The 24,022-nt window shown below is 43.6% G+C and overlaps 1 protein-coding gene and 1 long non-coding RNA gene across 4 annotated transcripts in view; one reads left to right on the forward strand and one right to left on the reverse strand.

The window, feature by feature from the left end:
* The window catches only part of JARID2 (jumonji and AT-rich interaction domain containing 2), a 225,334-nt gene extending 223,292 nt beyond the window's left edge, over positions 1 to 2,042 (reverse strand). Inside the window, exon 1 of one of the 2 annotated variants that reach the window (XR_012833951.1) lies at positions 1,095 to 2,042. Coding sequence is in view for 1 of the 2 variants with exons in the window: in XM_075745108.1 (XP_075601223.1) it covers positions 1,095 to 1,139 (45 nt within the window). In the remaining variant the exon portion in view is untranslated. The remainder of the gene's footprint in view (positions 1 to 1,094) is intronic. The other variant, XM_075745108.1, reaches the window with a different exon arrangement.
* A 575-nt stretch (positions 2,043 to 2,617) lies between these two features.
* LOC142600460 (uncharacterized) lies at positions 2,618 to 23,690 on the forward strand. 2 transcript variants are annotated; one of them, XR_012833953.1, is made up of 6 exons: positions 2,619 to 2,676; positions 13,256 to 13,419; positions 16,037 to 16,155; positions 18,938 to 19,053; positions 19,294 to 19,445; positions 22,906 to 23,653. It is a non-coding gene; the product is annotated as an uncharacterized LOC142600460 (long non-coding RNA). The 2 variants fall into 2 exon arrangements; XR_012833952.1 differs by lacking the exon at positions 19,294 to 19,445 and having other exon boundaries at positions 2,618 to 2,676; positions 22,906 to 23,690.
* Positions 23,691 to 24,022: the final 332 nt, after the last annotated feature.

Here is a 24,022-nt window from a genome sequence, read left to right on the forward strand (position 1 = left end):
CGAAGGAAAGTGTCCCGAAGGTCACCCTCCCTGCCAAGAAACACCCCCCGCTGGAAAAAAAATCTGTACAGTCGACAGGCGCGACATAAACTACAACTTTTAAAGCTTCGCATCAAACACACCCAAAAGCGACGATTTATACACACACCACCACCCCCCAAAAAAAAAATTTTTTTTTTTTTTAAACGTGCAGATAAAAATCATTATTCGCTCTACTGCATATTTGGCTAATCCCCTCAGTTTTTCCAAACGTAAAGAAAAACTCCCCTATGCCAATCAAAACGTAACTGGAGCACGAACAAAAATCCAACTATCCATCCACATTTATATGTTTAAAGGATTAGACAATTACAAGGGATTGGTTAAGCGGTTGAATAAAGAGAGGCAGAAATACAGCTCGAGCTGCACTGGATTAGCCCAAATTTTCGAGGCATCATAATGAATTATTTTTTAACTGTACCGAACCATTTTTCCCCATTATTCAAGTCAATCCCAAGGAACGCGTTCCCCGGGAGGCGATCCCCGTCTGGCTTGGTGTCTATCGCAAGGCAGAGAACCAAACGATCGCGTTCAGGAGGAGATGGGATGTGGTAGTGCGAGAAACGAGCTCGCCATAACGAGACACACTCGGTTTCAACTTAAAGGGCTTTCAACAACCACCGCCGCCGCTTCACCAGACGGGGATACACACATGCAGATCGTATTTAAAATAAAATAAAATAAAATCCCTCCTTTCGCATGCGAAAGCGCAATATTAATAAAACCCCTCGAAAATGCAGTTTCGTGCCATTATCGCGGCAGCCCCCCGAGCTCCCCGCCTTTCATCTAAAACTAGATTATGATTGTGTCATTTGAGGTCAATACATTTATTCACTGGAGGAATCGCTACACAAATCTGGTTTTATAACCGAACTGGATAGAAGGTTTCCCCGTTAAAAGGGGCCTCTGTAACTCCCCCACCACACCACAGAAAAATAAAATTCAGTATCGCATTTGTTTCGAAAGCCTTGTAGCTGCAGGATTAGCTATAAACTTGACATTCACTGCCATTTCCTAAAACTGGGAGTCAAATGATATATGTTATGACCACTTACGTATTTCTTTTGAATTATATTCCTCTTGGGTCTTTCTTTGCTCATTCTGGTATCCAAATTCTGATTGCAAAAGGGGACAATTGCTTCATGAATTAAAGCCGCGACAATTATTTAAAAAAAAAAAAAATACCGAAAAAATCCTGGGGGGAGGGGGTTGTTTGTAGTGGTATCTTGTAATCCGACTTTCTTTCCTCACAATGTGATTCTCCTAGCAATAAATCCGAGAAATGGGGGACGGAAAAAAAAAAAAAAAAGACGAATGCGAAGGAAACAAAAAAAAAAATCACTTTAGTGAAACATTATAATGGAAAATTTCCCCCTAAACACAAAAAACGACGCCCTTGATATCCCCTTTTCTCTTTCTCAAGCCACCTAAGCGATCTGCAGGTCCTTAGTGTCAGAGCTGTAGTTACATCTTGGAGAAGGAAAGGGGCCGAAAGGAGAAGATAAATAATCAAAACGTTGGAAGTCACGTTTGTGCCGCTGCAGCAGGGAAAGCGGCAGAGACAACTCCAGCAGCGGCGGCGGCGGCGGCGGCGGCTCCGGCAGCGGCAGCAGCAGCGGCGGCGGCGGCGGCAGCGAGGGCTGCACGCACCGTGTGTGTCTCCGCTCCTCCAGCTCCCCCCTAACCAATGAGAACAGCTCTCCGGCAGCAACTTTAAATGGACCTGGCTCTTTTTTTTTTTTTTTTTTTTTTTTTAATATATATGTCTGCGTGTGTGTGTGCGCGCGTGTGTGTATATATATATACACACACACACGGGCACACGCGCACGCACACACACACACATACATACACCGCTTAGGGCCTGGCTTTAACTCCCAACCGGGACAGGAGCCGCAACGCCGGGCCCCCGCTGCGTTCAAACGCATGCAACAGGCCTCGCTAAACGCTTCATGCGGGTTAAGCGTCACACGCCTCCCTTTTCTCCCCCACTCCTCCTCCCCCCTCTTTATTTTCTTCTTCTTTTTTTTTTTTTTTTTTTTTTTTGGCATTTAAGCGCGGCCACCCGGCAGCCAAGGTCGCCGCTAACCCTGCGCTACAACCCGAGAGGGGAGTTTGGCGATGGTCCCTCACCGCGCAGCACACTCGGTCGCCCTGCCCTGCCCCCCCCCCTTCCCCGCCCCGCAGCAGCCTCTCTCCTCCCGTCTGCCAAGGGCTCTCCTTCCGCTCCGTCCCTGCGCCCGCCGCGCCTCCCCCGCCTGGGACATGCACCGGGGCCCGCCGCGCTGGCAGCACCTGGCCTCGCCGGCGGGGCTCCGCTTAGGGCCCGAGAATTGTCCTTGCTCGCGGGAAAGTTGTAGTTCCCTCGCCACAAAATGGCGACGGATGGGAACTACAGCTCCCGGCGTGCCTCGCGCGCCCGCCGCTGATTGGCTGCTACGCGAGGAACCCCCTTCGCGATGCTCGTCCTTTCCTTCCCCCCCCCCCCCCCCCCCGGTCTCTCGCCCTTGGTTTCCCCCTCCCTTCGTGTATCGTCCCCCCGCCCGGGGCGATCGGGGGGGGGGGGAAGCTGTGTGAGGGGCGGTCGGGCCTTGCGGGGTGCCGGTCGCCGGTCGCCGCCGCCCGGGGAAGGGGACGGTATGGCACGGCAGGGCGGGCGCCGGAGGGAGGAGGAGGAGAGAGGGGGAAGTTTATTGGGAGTCGCTGACAGGGAGTGGGGAGGCAGGCAGGCGCCGCGGGAGGCTGCCGGGAGAGCGCCGGGATTAATATGTCTGGGTTGGGCTGGGAAGCGGCGGCACGAAACTTCGTGTCTATGGGCTGCGCCGCCGAACAGGCGGCCGGCTCGGACGTGGGGCCGCCCGCTCAGCCCGCCCGCCCGCCTGCCTGCCTGCCTGCCCGCCCGCCTGCCTGCCTGCCTGCCGGGCGGTGTCAGCTCAGGACAGGCTGCCGGGCGGTGCTGTGCGAGGCTCGCTCGGTGTGTCTCAAAGGTAGCCTGAGGTCGTGCCTCCTCCCTCCGAAACGCCTCTGCCGCCGCGCTGGGCCGCCCCGCGGGACACGGGCGGTGGCGGGGCCGGGCCGGTGGTCCGGCGCACTGGAGAATAACCTTTTTGTGTGTGGATGTCGGCTTTTAAATCCCCGGTTGTGCTGGAGCTAGGGCACGCCGCGGAGAGCCCAGCAGTTTCCCAGGAGGAGCGGGCGTCCTCCCCGAGAGGCCGGAGCGCCGCGGGGAGCTGGGGCCCGGGCCGGGGCCGGGGCTGGGGCTGGGGCAGCCCTGTCCTGCCCCACCACCGCCCGGCCGGCTGTGGCGTTGAACTAGCTGGGTGCTCCTGGGATCTGGAAAGCTGATGTCAGGGCAAAACCCTGAAGTTCAAATACTCGATTATTTGTTTGGTTGGTTTTTTGTTTGTTTTCAATAATAAAAAAAAAAAAAAGCAGGTAACTGGGTGCCAAGTGGAAGGTGCATCTTCAGAGAAAACACAGCAGTTCTTTAATGGTGGATTACATCTTTTCCAGGGCTAGGGAGGAAGGAGAGTAATTGATGATTTCCCTGGTGAGGTATCACTGTTCTCAGTGGACACTTGTGCTTTTCTGTTCTAGTCATCGCAAACTATGAGATGACATACCTCTATGATAATGCACATGTTTATGTTATACTTTAGGGACTTTACCCTGTCTTCTAGATGCAGTTTATGTTCCCATTTGTTCTGGAGAGTATTATCTCGGCTCTGTAGGGGCAAAAACTTGCGTAAGGCTGTTCAGTGGCTGGACTTAAAGTCAGGAGAGCAGGAGGCCCAGGCCTCCCCGGAACGTCAGTCACTGATTCTTAGTCTTTCGTCTTAACCATGAGGCCATCCTTCCTCACATATATAAGTGAGCATAGCGTTCTCCCTTTACCCTAGAAATAGGAGGACGCAAATCACGTTTAAGACATTAAATTGAAAAAGTCACATTATGTCATAATTTCTTCATTTTCCTTTCATTTCTTCATGCTTACTACTAATTATTTATGAGCTTTTTTCCTTCCCCTAGTCTTATTTAGTGACAAGCTAAACTGATAAAAATTGTCTGTGCTTCGCCTCATGCAGCATCAAGCTTTTATGGTAATACTGCTTGTGATCAGATTAATCTTTTGAGGCCTTTTGTTTAGGTCTCCTATAGGAAAATATACATTATTTGTAAGTATAAGTCTGAAGAGGTATTTTTGTTCCTTTAAATTGGAAATATGCACGTTTGTTTTAGCACTGTTTAACTTTCTGCCCTCACTTGTTAAGGTATTTATGTAGCTTGAAGGTCTAGGATATACTTGGAAGAAAACACTTTTGTCTCAGGTTTTCTTCAATTAATAATGATGAGTCTGTGACTCTCTCTCCAGGAGACATTTTGGAAAGCCAGAAGAGACAAAGATAGTCATTCATGTATTTCTAAGTCAACAATTGAGCAAAAGGTTCTTGTAGCAAACCTACCTGGCTTTTCCCAAATAACACAAGGTAGTGAAACCAACTATTTCCCCCGCCCCTCGCTTTGGAGATTGCTTCCTGTGCATGCTTAAGTCTTAGTGTTGCTATGTTTGCTACTGGCTTTTGTGCCATGTGTTGAACAAGAGCTTACTGTCACTGCAAACTAATGAATTTTCTTCTCAAGGCTGGGTGACAGAAACCTTTTCCATAGATCCATGGCTCTATTTACATTTGTGTCCTGTTATACAGAGCATCGTATTATGTACGTGCTGAGTATCGTGTATCTGCGGTGGATCTTGCCTTTCAGTTTTAGCTTGCATGCATTTTGGAGACTGACCTTTTAAATACTGAAGCTAAACTGGTTTACAAAATTAATTAAATGCTGATATAATAGCGGTTAGTGCCACAATAGCTGCTACTGATGCCAGTGTTTGCCATTACATTTGATCACATTTTTTTCCTAATTTGATAACAAGTTTCATCCTAGCCACTTCGAACTGCATTGTGCCTTGAAAATGTTTGAGAAGTGACTAGTGTTAGCATGGTAGAGTTTCCTTGTTTACATCTCATTCATTTTTTTGTCATATGTAATCCTTTTATAAGGAATTTCACAGATATATAAAGGAGCCCCAAAACTGGATTTATGTGTTCTACAGTTAGTTTTTATCACGATCCAGAGTGAAACTTCCCAACAACTCACAAAGGCCAGAACAGATGCAGTGGTCTGACAGATGATACTATTGTTTAAAAAGCTTTGGTGGTTGTTTTTTTTCGGGGGGTGATGATATTGTGGATTGTTTCTTTGCAGGAGAATAACACATTTTAAGCATTGTGCATTTGGACTTGCGTATACTAAACATCCTAGGTGTAGTTATCTCTGAGCAAGAGGTGAAATGTGTTCACTTTCTAGCACATAAGATAATCTTCTAGTACACGATTCCAGTGAGAAGTGAGAAGTTTCATTAAGAAGGAACCTTGGTGATACCTCTCCAGGTCCTAGAACTCTCATAATACTTGCCTGCTTCGCATCTCAATGCAGATAAAATTTCTTTGAGGTTATAGGAAAAGAACATTCATCATAGCTGACTTATGTACGACTGCACTTCTCTTTTTTTTTAATCAGGGACTACTGCTTTTGACGCTTTCAAACTTGGAAGGCAGATGCACGTGCAAAATGGTTTGTGGTGTCCTCGGAGTTCTGGGGCAAGATTTTCAGTAAGCTAATGGGGAAGGTCCTGGTACGGTTGCTGGTCAAAGCAAATAAAAAAGCATATTTAGTTCATAAGGAAAATTAGGATCTACTATAAAACAAAGCACAACTGTTTCATTTCTTTTGTTGTTATTTCTTCTTTTTGGTCAAGCAGATAAAACAATAGGCACAAGCAGTACGGGTGGGGCAGAAAGAACATGGGGTGAATTCGTGAGCCATAATTCACCATTCAGCAAAGAAACGGCATGATGCCAGACAAGTTCAGCTATAAAGGAGCCTTGTCTTGGGGGCAGGCTGTGATTGTTTGTGGACAGATGGCTGCTTACCAGTTCATAAAAATAACTTCTGGATACCTTTTCCTCAACTGTGGCACATTTACCTGAAGTATGCCTGCCTCAGAAAAGACAAGATTAAGTTCTCTAGTGTTGAACAGGCTTTCTGCATCTGAAAAGGATGCAACTTTGAAATCTGAGATCTACTCTCGTGCGGATAAAGGCAAAATGTTTTGTACACTGAGATAGATGAGAGTGGGAGAGGGTCGGTAGCTTTGTGCTGTGGGATACAGAACTTGCTTCTAGCCCTAGAATCAGGCTGGCGATCTGTGGAGATGCAGTAATGCATGGGGAACTCACATTTCTTGAGATTTGAATGGCTTCCTCGAAGTTTGATACAGTAGGTAAAGAGACTATAAAAGTAGACCCCAAGTCTGTAAAATCCAGAGGCATTCCTACAGAGTAGCTTTTTGTGCCACAAATGTCAACACCATTTATATATATTGCATTTAGTTTTGTGTTTGGGAAGACAGAACTTTACCACAGGCAGCAGACTCTTTCTTGTAGCAGGTAAGAAGGATGTGGAGACCATCGGAGAGGGGCCTCTGCCTGCAGATACTTTGCCACTGACTTGAGTTCATGTCTAGACCTGACATTCCGGTTTCCACATCCCCTAATTTGAGTTCCCCTCCTCTTTCTGTCATGTTTTACATCCTATCTTTCCTGTATTCATATTCTGCCTTATTGTTTTGCATTGGTCTTAAAATCCCATAGCGCATTACTGTAATATTGGAGTAGAATATTAAAAATACAGTTACAATGCATATCTAAGAGAAAAACAGATACTGCTATGAATGAACCCTTTGCAGGACAGGGAAGTAGAACTTCCTTTTGTATGAGTAACCAGTTGCTGGCAGTCAGTTTGTCCACTTCCCCAAAACCTTTTTTACTTGTTAAATATATGCATAAATGTCCACGTTTGTTACATATATACATAAATGCAAGCATAATGACCATGCAACATACTAAGCTGGTGTACGCGCAAGGTGGTGTCTCTGTATCTGGGCCTAAGGGTTTCCCAACAGGCAGCTGCCATCATGCTGTTAAGCTCTCCACGTGTAGCAGATTCTGTATCATGTGCATGAAGAGGCTGGATTCATGCAACGTAGATTTATGCCTGTGATTTAAAGTCCTCTGCACAATTGAGACACGGTGCCTAGCATCTCCAGGATCCTTGAGGCAGCCTTACGTACATGTGCAGACAGACACTACACAGATGGTCAGAGTGAAAGGATATTAAAGTGGCTAAGTTAAGCACTCCAAAGTTACAAAATGCCAGAATTAGGAAATGCTTATGCAATCTTAATTCCATCCATGCATCTATATATTGCTTTGTAATAATCTTAAAATAGATTGCATACCTTCCTTCCTCCCCCCCCCCCCCCCCCCCTTCATAGGATGATTGGTTTTTATTCAGTGTATTAAACGAGACTGCTCTGGGGATGAATTAGAGTGCATGCTGAAGGAGAGTGGTGTGTGTTGAACTCTTACCCTTCTGTGTTCCTATGAATGCAAGAAGGGAAGACATAATCTCATTGTTAAGGCAGCTGAATGTTGCTTTGGAGAAGTTGATTCTCTGCCAAGGAGTGTGATGCTGGATAAGCCATTTACATCAATCTTTTAATAGTGGCCAGGTCAGCACTACTAATTTGTACGTAAATAGCTACAGTTGTCAGGTGGGTGATGAGTTGTGACTTGTGACCATCATAGCTCTTTGATCCAAGTCTCCTAGTGTGCAGGATATTTTGTTCCCCCACTTGAAAACGTAGAAGAGGAGATAGGGAAATAAATATGTCTGTGGTTGCTAAAGTGTTCCTGTTGTAGCTCTTGCATTGTGTTCCTCATTTTATGGGTTCTCATAGGACTACATGTGCGCATATGTACCAAAGGCTGCTGGAAGCTGTATGCTTTGAACACTCAAAGAATATGCAATGCTCAGTACTAGCAAGAATTGGGTTTTAGGTACTTTGAGACTCTTCAGATCTTAATTTCTGACTGCCTCAGTTTACAGTCTGTAAAATGGGGCTAATATTCCTTCGGCTCACAGAACTGATGAAAACATTGTGTGGACAGTCATGTTCTTGGTGCAAACACCGCAGCAAAAGCAGTATCTCTTCATTTGGCTCTTTGCCTTTTCTCCGCTCAATTTAGTACTATGTCAGCCTTTCCTTTCTTCACATTTTATTTCGCTGCTTTTTACAGCTGCAATGTAAGGTCACTTGTCCTTGCCACATAGTTCAGCATTTACTGCAGTTTGCTTAGTTGCCCTGCATCTGTTGAGAAGTAGGACTGTGGGACAGTAATCCTTGAAGCACACAAGCCTGAATTGAATCCTCAAAAGCACACGAGCTTGAATGAAAGAGATCAAATTGGTATGAACTTCTGTTTTTTGTTTTGGTGCAAGTTGCTGCACAAACTGTTATTTTGTATAAATGTGAACTGGTTTAGTTGAGTTAGTAATTTTAACCAGTTCATTAAATTGAAGTAAGATGCTTTTACACTGAAATAAGAGCTCTATGTGGAAGAAGAGGAACAGGAGTGTCTTAGTGGGTGGAAGAGGGGGTTGAGAGAAATAGTCCATCTTGCCTTTCCTCCTCCTCCTCATCTTCTACCCTCTCTGTGCCCATTTGAAAGTTTGTGTTTCTTCCTCCCTTCCTTCCCCACCAGCCTTATGATGAATGTAATGCTTACTTTGAGCCATGGGGAAGATCAGGCTTGTGGGACCAGCACAGTCTAGGTTGTGATCTGAGGACGACGTTGGTTAGACGGGCAAGGGAGGATCTGTTTGTGGCCACCCTATCCTGCCCTTTATGCAATGGTAGGCCTGCCCAAACTGGCACGATATGCTGCAGCGTAAGTGGCCAGGACATGGCACCCAAGGGAGCCCAGCACGGTCAAAAGAGGCATTGGGCAGTACTGGAGCAGGAGAGGAAAAGATGATTGCCTTACCAGCATTTCATTGTTGGCAAGTGGCATGGGAAATCAGGGAGAATTGAGAGGGGAAGGTGGAGGGTGGGACTGGAGTGAGTGCAGAGAGCCAGGTAGGTGACGAGAAGGACTGGGGAAAGGGGCAGGGAAGAGGTGGCTGGAAAGGGGCAAGGGCCAGCTTCGCTGTAGAAGTTGTCGGGTGATTTTGTGGGGGGGAAGGGAAGAGGCAGCACAGGTTTTTGTGCTCCAGGGTGGACCGGAGGCTCTAGAGACTCCCGGCTGAGCCAGTGCCGCCCCACAGATTTGTCATTTGCACGTCTGCCTTTCCTGTCTGCACATCGGCTGTCTGGGCAGAGCCTCTCTTCCAGGGCCATTTGCCTCAGCAGCAGGCAACATCAAGACCTTTCTAGGACAAAAATAAGATTGTCTTATTTGAGGTGGCTTAATTTGCAAAGAGAGAGAAAGAGAGAGTACGTATGGCTCTGAGATGAGATGTAGCATGCTGGAGCCCATCTTTACAGGCAGTAATGATGGTCCTCTCAAGCATAGGACACACTCGGTTTTCCTGTTGGGAAAAAAAAAAAACCAACCAACCCAGCTCAGTTGCCCAGAGCTGGTTCCAGAGTGGCAAAGTGGTGAATCAGGCCTCGAGCTTGGCTCCGGTGCTGGCAGGGTCAGTGCAGTTGGCATCCAATTTACTAGCCAGAGTTTAGCCATCACTTTGCCTTGTAACTGACCATAAATTTCACACTTTTGAAACGTCATTTGTATTACAGCCAAGTAGAAAGAATTTTGAGCACAGCGGAGGCTGTGTTTTTAATAAAAGGCCATGTTTTTAAATAATCAAGTAACCCACACATAGTGGGGGCTCCTACTGAAAGGACAGAAATAGCAAATTGTTGTTGTAGTCATAAGGAGGGTTATCAGACAACTCAGTGTCTAGTAACAGCATAGAAAAGGCCTGATCCTGTGGGGTGCTGGATGTTCTCAGTTCCTTTTGATTTTTGACCAGTTTTTGAGGTATCCCAGCATGCACAGAGTCAAGACCCTGAAATCATTAAGCAAAGAGCAGAGTGTAAGAAATAAAGTACAAGAACAACTTACTTGTTCTTAGTAATAGGTTTCATTGCCCAAAATCTTGGGTATGTTTATTTCTTGTTTGTGATAGCCAGTTACAATAACTCCAGTGGTGGTCTCTGTTGTTGTTATTGAATTCATAGTATGTGCTGGCGTTGGAGTCACAGATTCAAAGTCTTCTGCTGATGTGAGCCGGAATTTGTGCTCTGTTTGGTTCATGCTATGTCTTCTGTCACTGCAGTGCCTATATAAACAGGGTTGATGGTATGTATGTAGTAGCTTGGTGTGAGAGGCTAAGATAAAACCCCAGCTGTTTCTGAAGATATCGCCTGCTGCTATCAAGAGGTTCAGGTTAGCAATTCTAAGCATTACAAGGACCTGTAGGACCTATGGTTTTTTAACTGCTTTCCTGAAGAGAGAGTGGAAATGTACACGCCTGGCTATTTTAGGAATCCTTCTTTCTTGAGTGTGCTTATACTTTATGAAATGCGAGCTCGGGGAATATGAATAATAAAGCTGAATTATCGTCCTTGAGTGTTTGTAGATTAAGGATATTGGGCATGAGTGAGTTGCAGCAAAAGCTGAATTAGGTTTAAAATATCAGCAACAACAACAGAAAGAATGGCCCAACCAAGTGTCGGTCATGTCATTGTAATTCTTAAGGGATTCAGGTACAGCTTAGGATTTGCCTTCTTCATTGACGCGGACACAACGCATCAGGAGGGCAGTGGGCTTGCTCAAGTCACCAGCCAGCGTCCATGATGCCTCCTGCTGACCAGTCCACAAAGAAATAGCTATCTGCAAAACAAGCTGTTTTATTTCAAAGCCCCAGTGGGCCCAGCCCTTCTTGCCCAGCAGCTACAGCAGGCTCCATTCCTGCTCGGTGCCTGGCCTGGGAAGAGATTGCTCGCTGGCCCACAAGAGTGGTTCTCTGTAATTGTCTTGCAGGGAATGCTGTGTGAGAGGATCTGGCTCTTTTTTAAATTGTTTTATTAAAGTTTGATTATTAAAGCGAATATCTGGTCACAATGGAAACATGTTTTGTCAAGCCTGTGTGTTGCCAAGAGAGCAGGGTAGAGCACTGATCAGGTTATTGCTTCCCCAGGATCAGAAGTACATGCGCAGCTCTGCAGGCCCCATGGGCAGCGTCCCGGCGTCTCCTCTCTTCCCTCTTCCAGTGCAGTGATGGCTCCCCGCGGCTCTACAGGTGGGATGGTGAGGTGGGAGTTGCTCTGCCTGTGGCGTTTCCAAAAAACAGTTGCAGTTTGCAGGGGCACCAAAACTAGCTTTGAACAAGCCAATTTGAGTACTTCTGGCAGTCTAGCTGATGAAGTAGAGGGATCTGGATGTGCTCATTTATCCCACTGAAAAGTATGATTGTTTGCCCTTAGATTACTTCTCTGCAATGATAAATTAGCGCAGAAAGTCGTCTGCCTCTAGTACCCAAGGTGGTTTAGCCAGCTTTGCAGCATACGTGTACCCAGTCAGTTGTGTTCATTAACTAAAAAGCTTTCAAACTGCCAGTGTTGCCTGTAAATTAAAGATATGCTTGTCATACTGAGTTCCTATACCATTCTCCTATCAGTTGACAGGAGAACATGACGTATGCAGCTGTCTTGAAAAGTGTGGGCAGCAGCCCTAGTAGCCCTTTCTATTAAGTGCCTGCCTGGTAATTTATGTAATCATAACGTAAACCATAATATGTCATCTTGCCTATCTAGGCCATGTGATGGCCCATCCTGTGAACCAGGGAAGATGAACTGAGCAATGTGTCATTAGGTAGGTCTGTTTCTACCTGGATGAGTGTGTGTCGGTTCCGGTGTCCTTGTAGCTGTAGCAGGGGTTTCTGGTTGGTTCGTGACTTGAAGTGGACACCCTTTGAACTGTTCTTTCTTCCGTAGCTATCTGTACTCCACACTTTCTGGAGACCCAGACTTGGCACCTCACCGTGATCCAGTAACCCAGCTAGATGAACTGAGATTTCTGAGGGGAGGATTTAGGATGGACTTCTTCTCTTAGGAGAATTCATCAGTGTCCCGTTGCTCGTTGTCCTGAGTGCTGCAGGTTGCTATGCTGCAGAAATGTTCTTGCAGGGCTCTTCCATTGGCAATCCTCAGACTGCAAGTGGGGGTCCCTGCCAGCAGCCAGGGACTTTGCAGTGCCCGGGGCTCAGGTGTTCCCCCCTCCACCATTTATGTTGCCAGTGGGGAGAGAATTCCTTACTCCTCCTGTGAGATGCTGAGGATGTGTGAGATAAACAGGATGGGTTGCTACACAATTCAGTCTGTGTTGGGTGATTGTTACCACATCAGCTGACCCAGAATGGCCAGTGGCTGAAGGCTGCTGTTGTCACCACCTGCTCTTTGCCACCCATGTATTTCTGGCTTGCCTTCTTCCATCTTGCTTCCAGTCTGCCTGCTTAAAAAAAAAAAAAAAAAAAAAGCTAGCTGAAGAGACTTGCACTACTGGTTGGTTGATGAAGATTTTGCTAAAATGCACTGACACATACATATAGTTTTGGCTGGTGGTAGCTGTGCATGAATAAACATAACTACCCATGGCTGTGATGTGGTATCAAGCTACTGTAGATGCAAAGCATGCTTTTTTAATAACTGTGTATGGTGAAATGGTTATAAATGCATGACTATGCAGTGTAGACAGGGTCTGATATATCACTCATTTGTACATTTGTAATTAATTGTAAGAACAAGATTGTTCTTTGCTTGCATTCTTTCTTTGCCACCAAGCACGACAGAGAGCTATAACGATCTTATACCTTAAGCTTGTAATAAAATAGTGTTGGTAACCTAGCAAAGAAATTTCTTAATTAAGTATGCTACATGAAATCCCATGATGCTTTCTAAGTGTTTTTTGGGTTTTTTTTGCTAGGACTCCTTAATGACTTTTACCTCTGAATATAATCAAAAACAAAATTTCTGATGTTTAAGAAACATTTCTGCATATTTTTTCCATCTGGATATAATGGAGCATAATTTAAGACTATGGGCAGAGGAGGGGGTAAATGATGCATGTAATGATTGTTTTAACAATTACAAGAAAATAATTTATTTAAATTGGATTAAGCCTTAATATTATCACACTTTTCTACCTGATTTAACATGGGGGGGGGAGGGTGGGGAAAGGGGGAGAAGGTGATTTCATGGTAAAGTGTTTTAAGTATTTAGTATCTTCTTTTCTTTTTGATCATCCAGGCATCCTGCCCCTCAGCCATGTAAATCTTCCTACATGCAAATGTTCATTGCAGTCTTTTACATTCCTCTGCTGACAGTGAAGAGGCCATGTAATATCAGACTGGTGGAGAAACTGGACATCATCTTTACCCAGGATGCCCAAATTAATTCTACCAGAACAAGAGGTGGGGAAACAGCAAAGAATAAATTGCTTTTGTATATTATTGCTTTTAAGTAGTCTGTTCATCATGTTGGTATCTCTGGTATACATATTCAGAGTGAGCCAAAGAAATAAGTACCTGCTTAGGACATGAGACCTCAGGGGCTTGTGGCTTTTTTCTGTCCTCAGCAGTTTTCCTACCAGCGTAATTATTTCTGCTGAGAATGGGTCTTAGAGTCTAAGTCCAAACTTTATCATCTTCATGTAATTCTTTTCTCCGCTCCAGGAGAGGAATCAAGTGGGATAAATTCTGTATCCATGTGCTCCTCCGCCTTTGAGTCTACTGACTGAAGTGTTTTGTTTATAATAGATGCTGTTTTGATGAGAAAAAAACCCTCCTACAACCAAAGGAGCTCCATTAGTGGCAGAACCAGCAAAGCCTGGTTTTCCATGGGTCGGTGTCTCGTGGTTTCATAGTGAATTATAATTGTCTCTTTTTTTCCTACAGTGGGGTCATTTGTTAGGTCTCTCTTCCATGTGGATTCTTTAATCTTTCATAAGGTTTAAATTCATGTTACAGCTTTTTTAGTTAGGACACTTTTAGAATCTCTTTCTTCTCCTAGCTATTTATTTTTTACAAAGAATGCGGGACTTTGAGACCTCTGTATCTCTACTGCGTTTCATTGAAATAGAAAAAAATTAACTGGAAACTCAGTGTGTGACTACACCAACTTAAGCGTCCTAGCAAACCAAGCAAAAATGGTAGTATCTTGCTAAGTACATTGCCTGGTTTGGGTCTGTATTTAAGTTCATACCTTCTGGGAGAAGTAAGTTTGGATTACTAGTTAGTCCCGTTCATCCAATAGGGCCACCCTCATCAGTGGAAGATGTTCTAGCGGCTTTATGAAGCATCAGAGAACAATTATGTGAATTCCTATTAAAATAACAAATTTCCTTCCAGTCCCATTTCCATTAGAGTCAATTCTAAGTAAGTCACTCATCGCCTTCAAGAGGAGCTAGATTTGCTTTTACAACTGTAATCAGTACTCAGAAGTTGGGGCAGGCTTATTGTGACCAACATACTGTTAATCAGTGCTATGTAAACCAGAAAAGATTTCTTCCTAGTTCCAGTTTCAGTTCACAAAGTTGGGGGAGTGGGGTGTGTGAGATCTCATGTTTGTAAATTGAGCAATTTACCTCTGTTTATTATGTTGATATAACACACATGGAATTCCATGATACCTTTTTTCTGTAATAGATTCACTTTTAAAACTTAAAAGTGCACTTCAGATAAATGGAAGGTTAGATTCTAAACGCATTCTTAGTGTGTGCATAAGCTTCTGTTTACTTGGGAAGTATTATATCAGTAGACTACTTCTCACTTTAAAGTTTATGAATTTCTTTCTTCTCCTCCTTAATTCTTTGAGGTGTCAGTACTGAGAAAGATGAATCATTTATTAGTGGGAGGCCTGACACATGATGAAATCACTATCTGACACTTCAATGACTTCCAATGTTGTTCTGTGAACATTCAGCAAAGTGCAGATGATGTGATGTTGCAGTTCTGTGGGTAGCATTTTCTTCTTCTTCTTTTTTTTTTTTTTTTTTTTTGCAAATGGGTGAAATGCTTTATCATCATAGTGTGTGAGAACTTCCCAATTTGATATGAATATCCTTTGCCTATTATTAAGAGTGATTCAGAAGCTCTGATGTAGGGAAAAAATAGAACACATCTGCAACTGGCAGAGATCTTAATATTTTTCCTGAGAATCAGTGAAAAAGCAGAACTCAATCCACTCTTTTTTTTGGAGGGGGGGGGAACAGATAACATTCTTGGCTTGAGTGTTAATACAGTTTGGAGCATTCTCCTTATGACAGAGCATGCAAATCTCCATTATGTTACAAATGAAGTGCACCTAAGGGACAGTTCTGTGCTGGTCACTGGATTACCCCCTGAACTGGACAGTGGTCTCAACCCAAAGACATTTAAGATATAAATTGGCATCTGACAATAAAGCAATTGGCAATAAACAACTGGCCGTTTGACAATAAGCTGAACAGTTTTACTTAATTTTTTAAAAAGTAATTTTATTTCTAGTGTCTTCACTCCAGTAAGCAGTTCTACAAGCATATAGGTTAGACTGTTTGCTTTACTGAACTTACCTCTGACTAGATCTTTCTTCCTCCTCCTTCCCTTCCCAGTATAAGTGTTTTTGATTTGCTCCCCTCCCCGCCAGCAAACGTTGCAGTAGTTTCAGGCTATTAAGATATTTTCCTGCCTCACACAATTTGGAATCTGAGCAATGTTACTCCTGCTCCTTTCCCAAGCCACATCACTCAATCTTTCAGATGTGCTGCTGTAAGTGAAATGTCACAGGCTGGGAATTTGTAGGTACAGACTTGCCTCCCAATACCAAGACTGGCATCTAAAAGGTGGCTTCAGGGTTTTCTTCTAACTTAACTGGTTTCTCCCTTTGTTTCCTCAGAAGCTCAAGCGCTTTTCCCAGTGAATCCAGTCTTTCCTCTCTTATTCTTTGAACTTACGATTTTTTTTCTCTCTTGATTGCTTTATGTAGCAATCATCACTCTGCTGTCTGAGCATCTCTAGTTCCTAATGTGTCTATCATCACAATACTTTGCAGAATGTACTCTTCACAGACATATGTGGGTCCACAGAACTAAATACTTGTGCAGCCAAGGTGATGAGGGAAGATTGTGGAAGAGCTGGCAATTAAACCCACCTTTCAAGTAAAAGCACAAGGTATATCTTGTGGGATATTCTCCCTCTCTAGTGGCTAATTTGGGTATCCTTGATTTTGCCCTCCAGAGTTTTGGCTCTAAACTATTCCACATCTACTACTGGAAAGAAGCAGGTGACCTCTGGAGGTAGTAAAACTGTCTTAATTATATGTTTGCTGTTTGATATTGTGTGTTCCTCCCCATCTCTGTGCCAGCATGCACACATCAGATGTGATTATGTGTGCAAACAAGTTAGCAAGTACCAAACCACTTTACTTACTGCCTCACTACTCAGGATCTGATGGGAAACCTGGTAAACTTCAGAAAGGGGGAGAAATTATTTCAATTTCTAGTCCAGATAGACTTTGATGTGTCCCTTCCTTTACCATCTTTACTTGGCATCTCTTAACATTCAAATCATCTGTCATGTTGGATTTGGATCCTGGTAGTTCATCACAGCTTCCCAGAGTGCCCTGGCTGTTGAAATGCTTGAGGGCTTGGCTTTGCCCCTGAGAGGGAGCTTCCCCCAGCTCAGCAATGCCTGTCCTGCCACAAGAACGCAGAAACTCCCTGCAGGCTTCAGGGATCACAGGAGGCCATTTCCACAAAACCCTGCATGCAGGTGTATCTGAGGGAAAGGGCTACTGATAGCGAGGGGAGGCTGCCCACCTCTTCTGATCTGATAAGGAAGCTCTATTTAGGACCACTCCCAACCTTGGGCCAGGCAGAAAGAGCCAGATCAGCACAAGCAGTTTAAATAGCAGGCATTGGCTGAGCCCAGCCTGGAGCACGGTTCCAAGATGGTTTAAGCTGATCCGAACCAGAGCTGTTGCAGCCTGGCTTTGCATCGTGTATATCCCCACCCCATCTCTTGCACCAGCACTGGTGCTTGTTTGACTCCACAGGGAGCTGAACTGGCAGGGAAGTGTTACAATTTTTCGGGTTAGTTCTGTCTTTTCTGAACCAGTTCAGTGTGGGACCAGACAAGCATCCTTGCTGGCATGGGAAAGGGCAGCAGCTGGGGATGGAGGGACCGTGGCAGCCCCAGCTTAGATGGGATTAGACTGTCATGGAACCACGGTCTCATTTGGAGAATCTCTGAGAGATTTGAGGGGACAGGACCCCCAGGCAGGAGGAGGGGCATTGCAATAGTAATCTCTCCCAGTAGCACAGCTGATCCAGAGAGAATATTTGTCAACAGTCTAAAATAAATTGTAGAAGAACTCTGTCTCCAAACACATTTAAAAGACCTAAAAGTTTGCTGTCAGTGTTCTGTAAAACAAGTTAATTCAACATAGGCTTAAAAGATGTTTCTTTTGCTTCCATCCCTCACCCTGGCAGCTGGCACCATCCTCTTTTTGCAAGCCATAAGATATCCTCCTGCCCCGGCCGTCTTAGGTCATGGTATGATGGGCACCCTGCCAAATGAAGCTGATCTTATAAGCTGCTACTGCCCTGGTTGTTGCTGGGACTGTTTGCATGATTTTTAATTCACTTCTGTGGTGCCCTCATTTTTTTTCCTGCCAGAGCTTGAAGTGGGAGTGTATTTAGCTGTGAACTACATTGCTGCAAATTCAGTCTATTAGCACCTTTTCGAAGCTCCGCGCTCTGTTCTCTGAAGAATTAGAGCACAGCTATAAAAAAAAATTCACTCAAGGCTATTGCACAGTGTCATTGTTTCAGGCTTTGTTTTTAAAATTATTGCTAAGATAGGTTTGTTTGTGTGCTTGCTTGCTTTCCCCATCCTGTATTTAGATTTGAAAACAACAGCATCAGTAATAAGATACTGATGAACCTAAGGTAGATGTGACAGCATAATGTGGATAGTGCGTATAGAATTTGTCAAAGCAGACAAAATAACCCCACCTTGGGCAATTTTCAGAAGAAATACACTACAGTACTTGTCAGGTCTGGATGACTACTTCATAAACATATTACCTGCTGGCATACAAATATCACTTTGTATAAGGCAGTTATGCAGTAAAAGAAAAGGGAGAGGCAGGGCAAAACCACTGATCTTCCAGAGTCCTACAAAAAGCCAAGATCTCAGTTAGAAAAATGCTAAAATAAAAATCACCCTGATTCAGGGATAACTACATTCATGTGTAAACTATCCACGTTTGCTTTGTATTTGTATTCTGATAAAATAAGCAATGTTGTAATTTTTGTCAGTATATTTTGGAGGATGTATCTACTGTCATCAGTAGGGATACAAAATTAGGCGGGAAACAGACTTTTTTCATTAACACATTACTAAAAATTTCAGAATTATCGCCACAGTTGGGATACACACTTTGGCAGGAATATCCTGCAGTATGAAATGACTAAGAACTTCAGAATCAAAATTGAAAGTCTGAGTTACCATGCAGTATCATTGTAGGTATAATTTTTGTGTTAAATATTTATTTTAAATATACATCCATGGATCAATTTATCTTTCATTGAAACAAGTAACGAAGGAGTGATAGAGAGCAGGTGAATTGTACTAAGATGCCACAATGTTTACCCATATATGTGTATATATATTTTTTTTCCTCAGATGTGAAAAAGAAAACAATGGGTTTCATAATACACTCTTACAAAAAGACTATGGCAGCTTTCAACACAACTTCTGTGTGTTTGTAATACCACTTTGCACACACATTTGTATACAGAGCTATGAAAATCACATTATAGAAATCAAAGGGTGCAGATGAAATCAAAATTATTAAAATCATAGCCAAAGCATGCAGTAAACTGTAAACCACAGTTTGTTTAGCTCTGTGATCTTAAGTGGTTTTCTTTCTTTGCTGTTTCACTGGTAGTTCCCAGGTGCATGGGTGTGCTTAGATCATGAGTCCGCCACCTCCATCATTTCTACTGTAGGAGTCTGGGTTTTGACTACAGAAGGCAGAATCATCTACTGAAGTGTGGGAATAAGGTAGGAACACCTTATGTTGCCCTAGATTTTGTATGTTAATTCTAGGAATATGTTGATTTAACTTGATTGAGGCCTCCTGAAAGAAGAGCTATCCATATGGCCAACATCCCCACCCCACCCCCCCCAAAAAAAAGGCATAGGAAAGGATGACTTAAGATAAGGCATTCATGTGTCACCTGAGAGTTGTTAACACAATGGCAGCAGGCACAGCCATGAGCACCTTGCCTTTGTCTTCTATAGAGTCTTCAGGACTCCCTTAGCCAGAGGGATAGAAGCCCAGGAATTCACAAAACCAATTGAATTTGGCAGGATTGGAAATGTTCCCTTTCAAAACGTGAAGGAACAAGGTTCAGGAGTGTGCTCTGGATATTTGAGGAAGTTCAGTAATACCGGTTAGCCATCAAAGGATTTTACAGAGAGAGGGCTTTGTGTAGGATGTAATTTAAAATGGTATTTGTGTAATTTCCAATTGTTGCAGCCAATGAAGCTTTTCTTTTAAGAAGGCTATGCATTGGTTTATACTATAACTGAGTAAGGAAAAGGAAAAGCTTGACTTTGGGAAAGGTTTTCATTTTGAGTTGGGGAAAAACACCTTCTGGAATATCTTTGTCTGTTGTATATTCTGTAACACCGCACCTGCTAAATACGGAACCGTTTCCACGCCTGGTATGCCTCATAGTTTTAATAAATGAAATACAGCCTCCAGTTGCCCACCTGGCAAGATGATGTGGAGCCAGAAGAACCAGGAAGCCTGGCATCCTTAGTCTCTGGCTGGAGTGTTTTGATGGGAAATCATTCTGTTTTGTTAGAAAATTTCTATCAGTGCTTCAGAAACAGGACTGCGAGCTGACCAGTCAAGTTGGCTTTGCAGGACAAGAATGGCTAATGCACTGGACCTCTCTGAATGTTGCTTTTTGATGAGTAAAAGTTGAGAATTGGATGGAAAGCAGATGTGTCATCCATCAATTCTAACAAAAGTATTTTTCTTTTAATAATTAAAATAATATCCAAGTATATTCCAGAAGACTTTCCTTTTTCTTTTCAGAGGTACACCTCTGAAAAGATGTGTACCTCTTTCCCTACTTCTAATCAATTTCTGGGGTGTAATTCCATATTATGCTATGCACAAGCATATAGAGAATGTTAGAAATTAGTAAAAGAAATTCCCATAACTTTTCATCACTTACAAAGAAGCTTTTTTTTTTTTTCCTTAATAGCTTCTTATCTTATGTTTGTAATCTGGAACAAACATGCAGAGGCTCATGTTACAAAGCATCTCCTTTTTGCTGAGCGCTGTTAGCAGACCTTTTTGCTAGCCAGTGCAAACTGACTACAGGAATTCTCCAGTGTGTTCCCATCTTCCCACATTATGGTCTCTGACTTCTTTATTGTCAATGCATCTAGAAATTTTGAACAGGTCAATAATCCCTGAAAGAGAACATCCATTAGGTTAAAATGAGGATTCACTGCCATGAAACACTGGCTTTGCTTTGTAATACAAAAGCAAATATGATTCTTTCTAAACAAAGTCACTTCCAGTTGCCAAAGAGGAGTTCTTCCATCTAGACCACAATGTTGAAATCTGCCATTAAAACAGAGATGTGGTTGATATCCCCCAAAAATATTTACACTGACAGGGATAGGTGAGATGATTGAAAAGAGTCAAAATCCTTCAGTTTAGGTTCTGCAAGCTGTTGTTGGCCATAAATATGTTGTTGATTCCAGAAGTGTACAGAGAAAATCTGCCCCGTGAGACGTCCTCTATAGTGGGCAAAAGACATTTTTGAGAACGCTTTAGAAAGCTTAGGATCAGTAGTACGTAGCATAAGCATAATGTGCTGCAGGAAGGCAACAAGGAAGGTCAAAGCATGACTAAGTTTCTTCAGTAGCCAAAGTTCAATAAAATTCTCCAGACTGTCCAAGACAGCAGACTGTTCCGTGCCACAGAGGAAGGAAAAACGGTGTTGTGGCAGTCTGAAGTGAGGGATAATTTGTGGTGATCCCAAGAGTATGCGAACACTGTCTTAAGCCAAGTTCTTTGGGTTTTTTGTGCCTGCATCTTCATTGGCCTGGACACATTGCACCCTTTTTTTGATGGGGATAGTGGAATGGATATATTTCTGGAAAAAGTTCTTTTGCGATCAGATTTTCTGATGCCAGTGCCTATGTAAGCATGGCAGTACATGCAATAACAACTATTTTGGAAAATGACCAGATAGATATGTGGACAAGAAGAGATTCTTGTTCTAAAAGATAGTTTTATACACAGGGAGTAAATAAATGATTGGATGCAAAGCCTAAGCACAAAGCCAATCTTGTCACATTAAATTAAATTGATTTGCATTTAATGTCTTTGATCTAGCTATTGCTGGGCTCCATACAGAATGCAGGCAGGATCTGGAATGTTGATCAAGTTTGAAGATAAAGCAACGAAGAAAATGGCCACCAGCTGGAATGCCATAGTTCACATAATTGTCAATGAAATGCCCTATGTTTAAGACTTTCTGCTATGGTGATTAGCAGTTGTCTGTTCTTTGCTATTTGAAATGTTTCTGTCCAAATTAATAGTAGATAATTGTTTGTGGTCGCATGATTTACCAGCATTGTGTTGGTATCAAGAAAAAGTGCAAGGTGATTTGACTGTTCTTGAATGGAAGTACTCTGGAGAATTGGGATGCTTTTAAAGTTTCTAAGATACTATTTCTTTTTGATGAATGACAGCAGCATTTCTAACAGAAGTTTACTTCCAGAAGGCATCAACACTTGCACGGCCTTATTGACAAATACAAGGATTCTGTTAATTCTCAGTGCTAGTGACTTCTATGCGCGTTCCTTGGAAAAAAATCAACTCCAGGATGAAATTAATTTGCCTTCCAAACAATAAAATAGCTCAAACTGGGGCCTGGCTAACATAATTCTATATAGCAATTTACAGTCTGTTGAATGTTGGGCTGTAAATTTACTAAGAACCAGGAAGTGATTGGCTTGTAAAGTTTAATAAAACAATAAAGCCTGGCTTTCTGCTAATGAGAGTTTAAAATTCTGCCTAGCCAAGCTTAGAACATACCTAAATGGGGAAACTAACTGACACAGCTATTATGGGACAAACTGCTTTACAAAAGAGTCTCCTGTACAGATGCTTTATTTGAGATTGAAGATTATGCTTAAGTCCTATAACAGTTACTCTGGTTTATGAAGTGAGTAGTGATTCTAGAATAAATGCATTTTCAAAGAAACCGTAGAAGCCTATATGGTGAAGAACTTGTCAATGCCAGTCAGACAACAGATTATACCTTGTGAAAAAGCTTAACCAGAGTTCAGGCTAACTTTCAGTAATGCATAATGTAAATCAGGTTAAAACCAAAACCCCACACCAAAACAGGTGTAGTAAAAAGGAGTCTTTATTTTGCAGGATTTTTAGCAAGGTAATTCCTTGTATACTTCCCATTATTGTTTAATGGGAGTTTCCTGTGTGCAAGGAAGAATATCCCTTTAAATGCTTGCTGTTGATTTGCACTCAAAAGTCCAATTGACTGCTTTGGTGGGAGTTCCCTATGCTGATCAATGAGAGTATCAAGTCAATAGATAATTCACTTAACAAAACTGCATTAAGATAATGCTAAAGGTTTGCAAAAATCCTGTAAAGGAAAGATTGGTTACATTCCTAACTAACTACTTGGAGTCAGGTTTAACTTGGTGAAAGTGAGTGGAGCTCCAGAAACATTGCTGCCCCATCTTCAAGTTACACGCTTATTTCCTGTCTTAACTTCCCAGGGAGCTAGGTGAGTAGGTGTTAATAGTTGGAATATCACCTTGTCGATTTTTTTTCTTCTTCCTTTTTTTTCTTTTCAGGGTTGGAAGATTGAGGTTGGAAGTGATCTCTAATAGTCATCTTGTCTACACCACCTGTTCAAGCATGGTCTCCTAGGGCAGGTTGCCCAGGACTCTGTCCAGATGGCTTTTAATCTTCTGTACCCTGGAGATAGATATATGTAACTGGCACTGACCTTCTGGCAAGAAAACCTTAACATACCAATCTTTGAAGCTTACGTCCACTGCTCCCATTTTACCAGAAGAGTGTTTGAGCATTGCAAAGATTTCTGGAGAACACTTTTTCATAACACACTTTTGACCTCCCAGGTTCTGGCTTGTATAGATCTTGGCAGAAGGGTCCATGTTATCACAATCTGAGTACAGCTTTGGGGCCAATGTTCACATTGTTCATAACTTCACATTTTGCTAGCTGATTCTCTCTCCATTCTGTGCTGGGTTTGCATGACAAGGCTTTGGTAGCAAGGGGGGAGACTACAGGGGTGCCTTCTGTGAGAAGCTGCTAGAAGCTTTCCCCGTGTCTGGCAGAGCCAGTGCCAACCAGCTGCAAGAGAGACTCCTCGCTAGCCAAGCCCATCAGTGACAGTGGTAGTGCCTCTAGGATAACATATTTAGGGGGAAAAAAAATACAAAACTGCACAAGAGCAATGGCAGCTGGAGAGAGGAGTGAGAATATGTGAGAGGAACAGCCCTGCAGACACCAGGGTCAGTGAAGAAGGAGGGGGAGGAGGTGCTTTAGCACCAGAGCAGAGATTCCCCTGCAGCCCATGGAGGATGATGGGAAGCAGATATCCACCTGCAGCCCCTGGAAGACCCCACACCAGAGCAGGTGGATGCACCTGAAGGAGGCTGTGACCCTGTGGGAAGCCCACGCTGGAGCAGGCTCCTGGCAGGACCTGTGGCTCCGTGGAGAGAGGAGCCCAGGCTGGAGCAGGTTTGCTGGCAGGACTTGTGACCCTGTGGGGGACCCACGCTGGAGCAGTCTGTTCCTGAAGGACTGCACCCCATGGAAGGGACCCATGCTGGAGCAGTTTGTGAAGAACTGCCTGTGGGAAGGACTCAGGTTGGAGAAGTTTGTGGAGGACTGTCTCCTGTGGGAGGGACCTCATGCTGGAGCAGGGGAAGGGTGTGAGGAGTC

The sequence above is a fragment of the Balearica regulorum genome, chromosome 2 (assembly GCF_011004875.1).
Source record: "Balearica regulorum gibbericeps isolate bBalReg1 chromosome 2, bBalReg1.pri, whole genome shotgun sequence".
Taxonomy (NCBI): Eukaryota; Metazoa; Chordata; class Aves; order Gruiformes; family Gruidae; genus Balearica; species Balearica regulorum.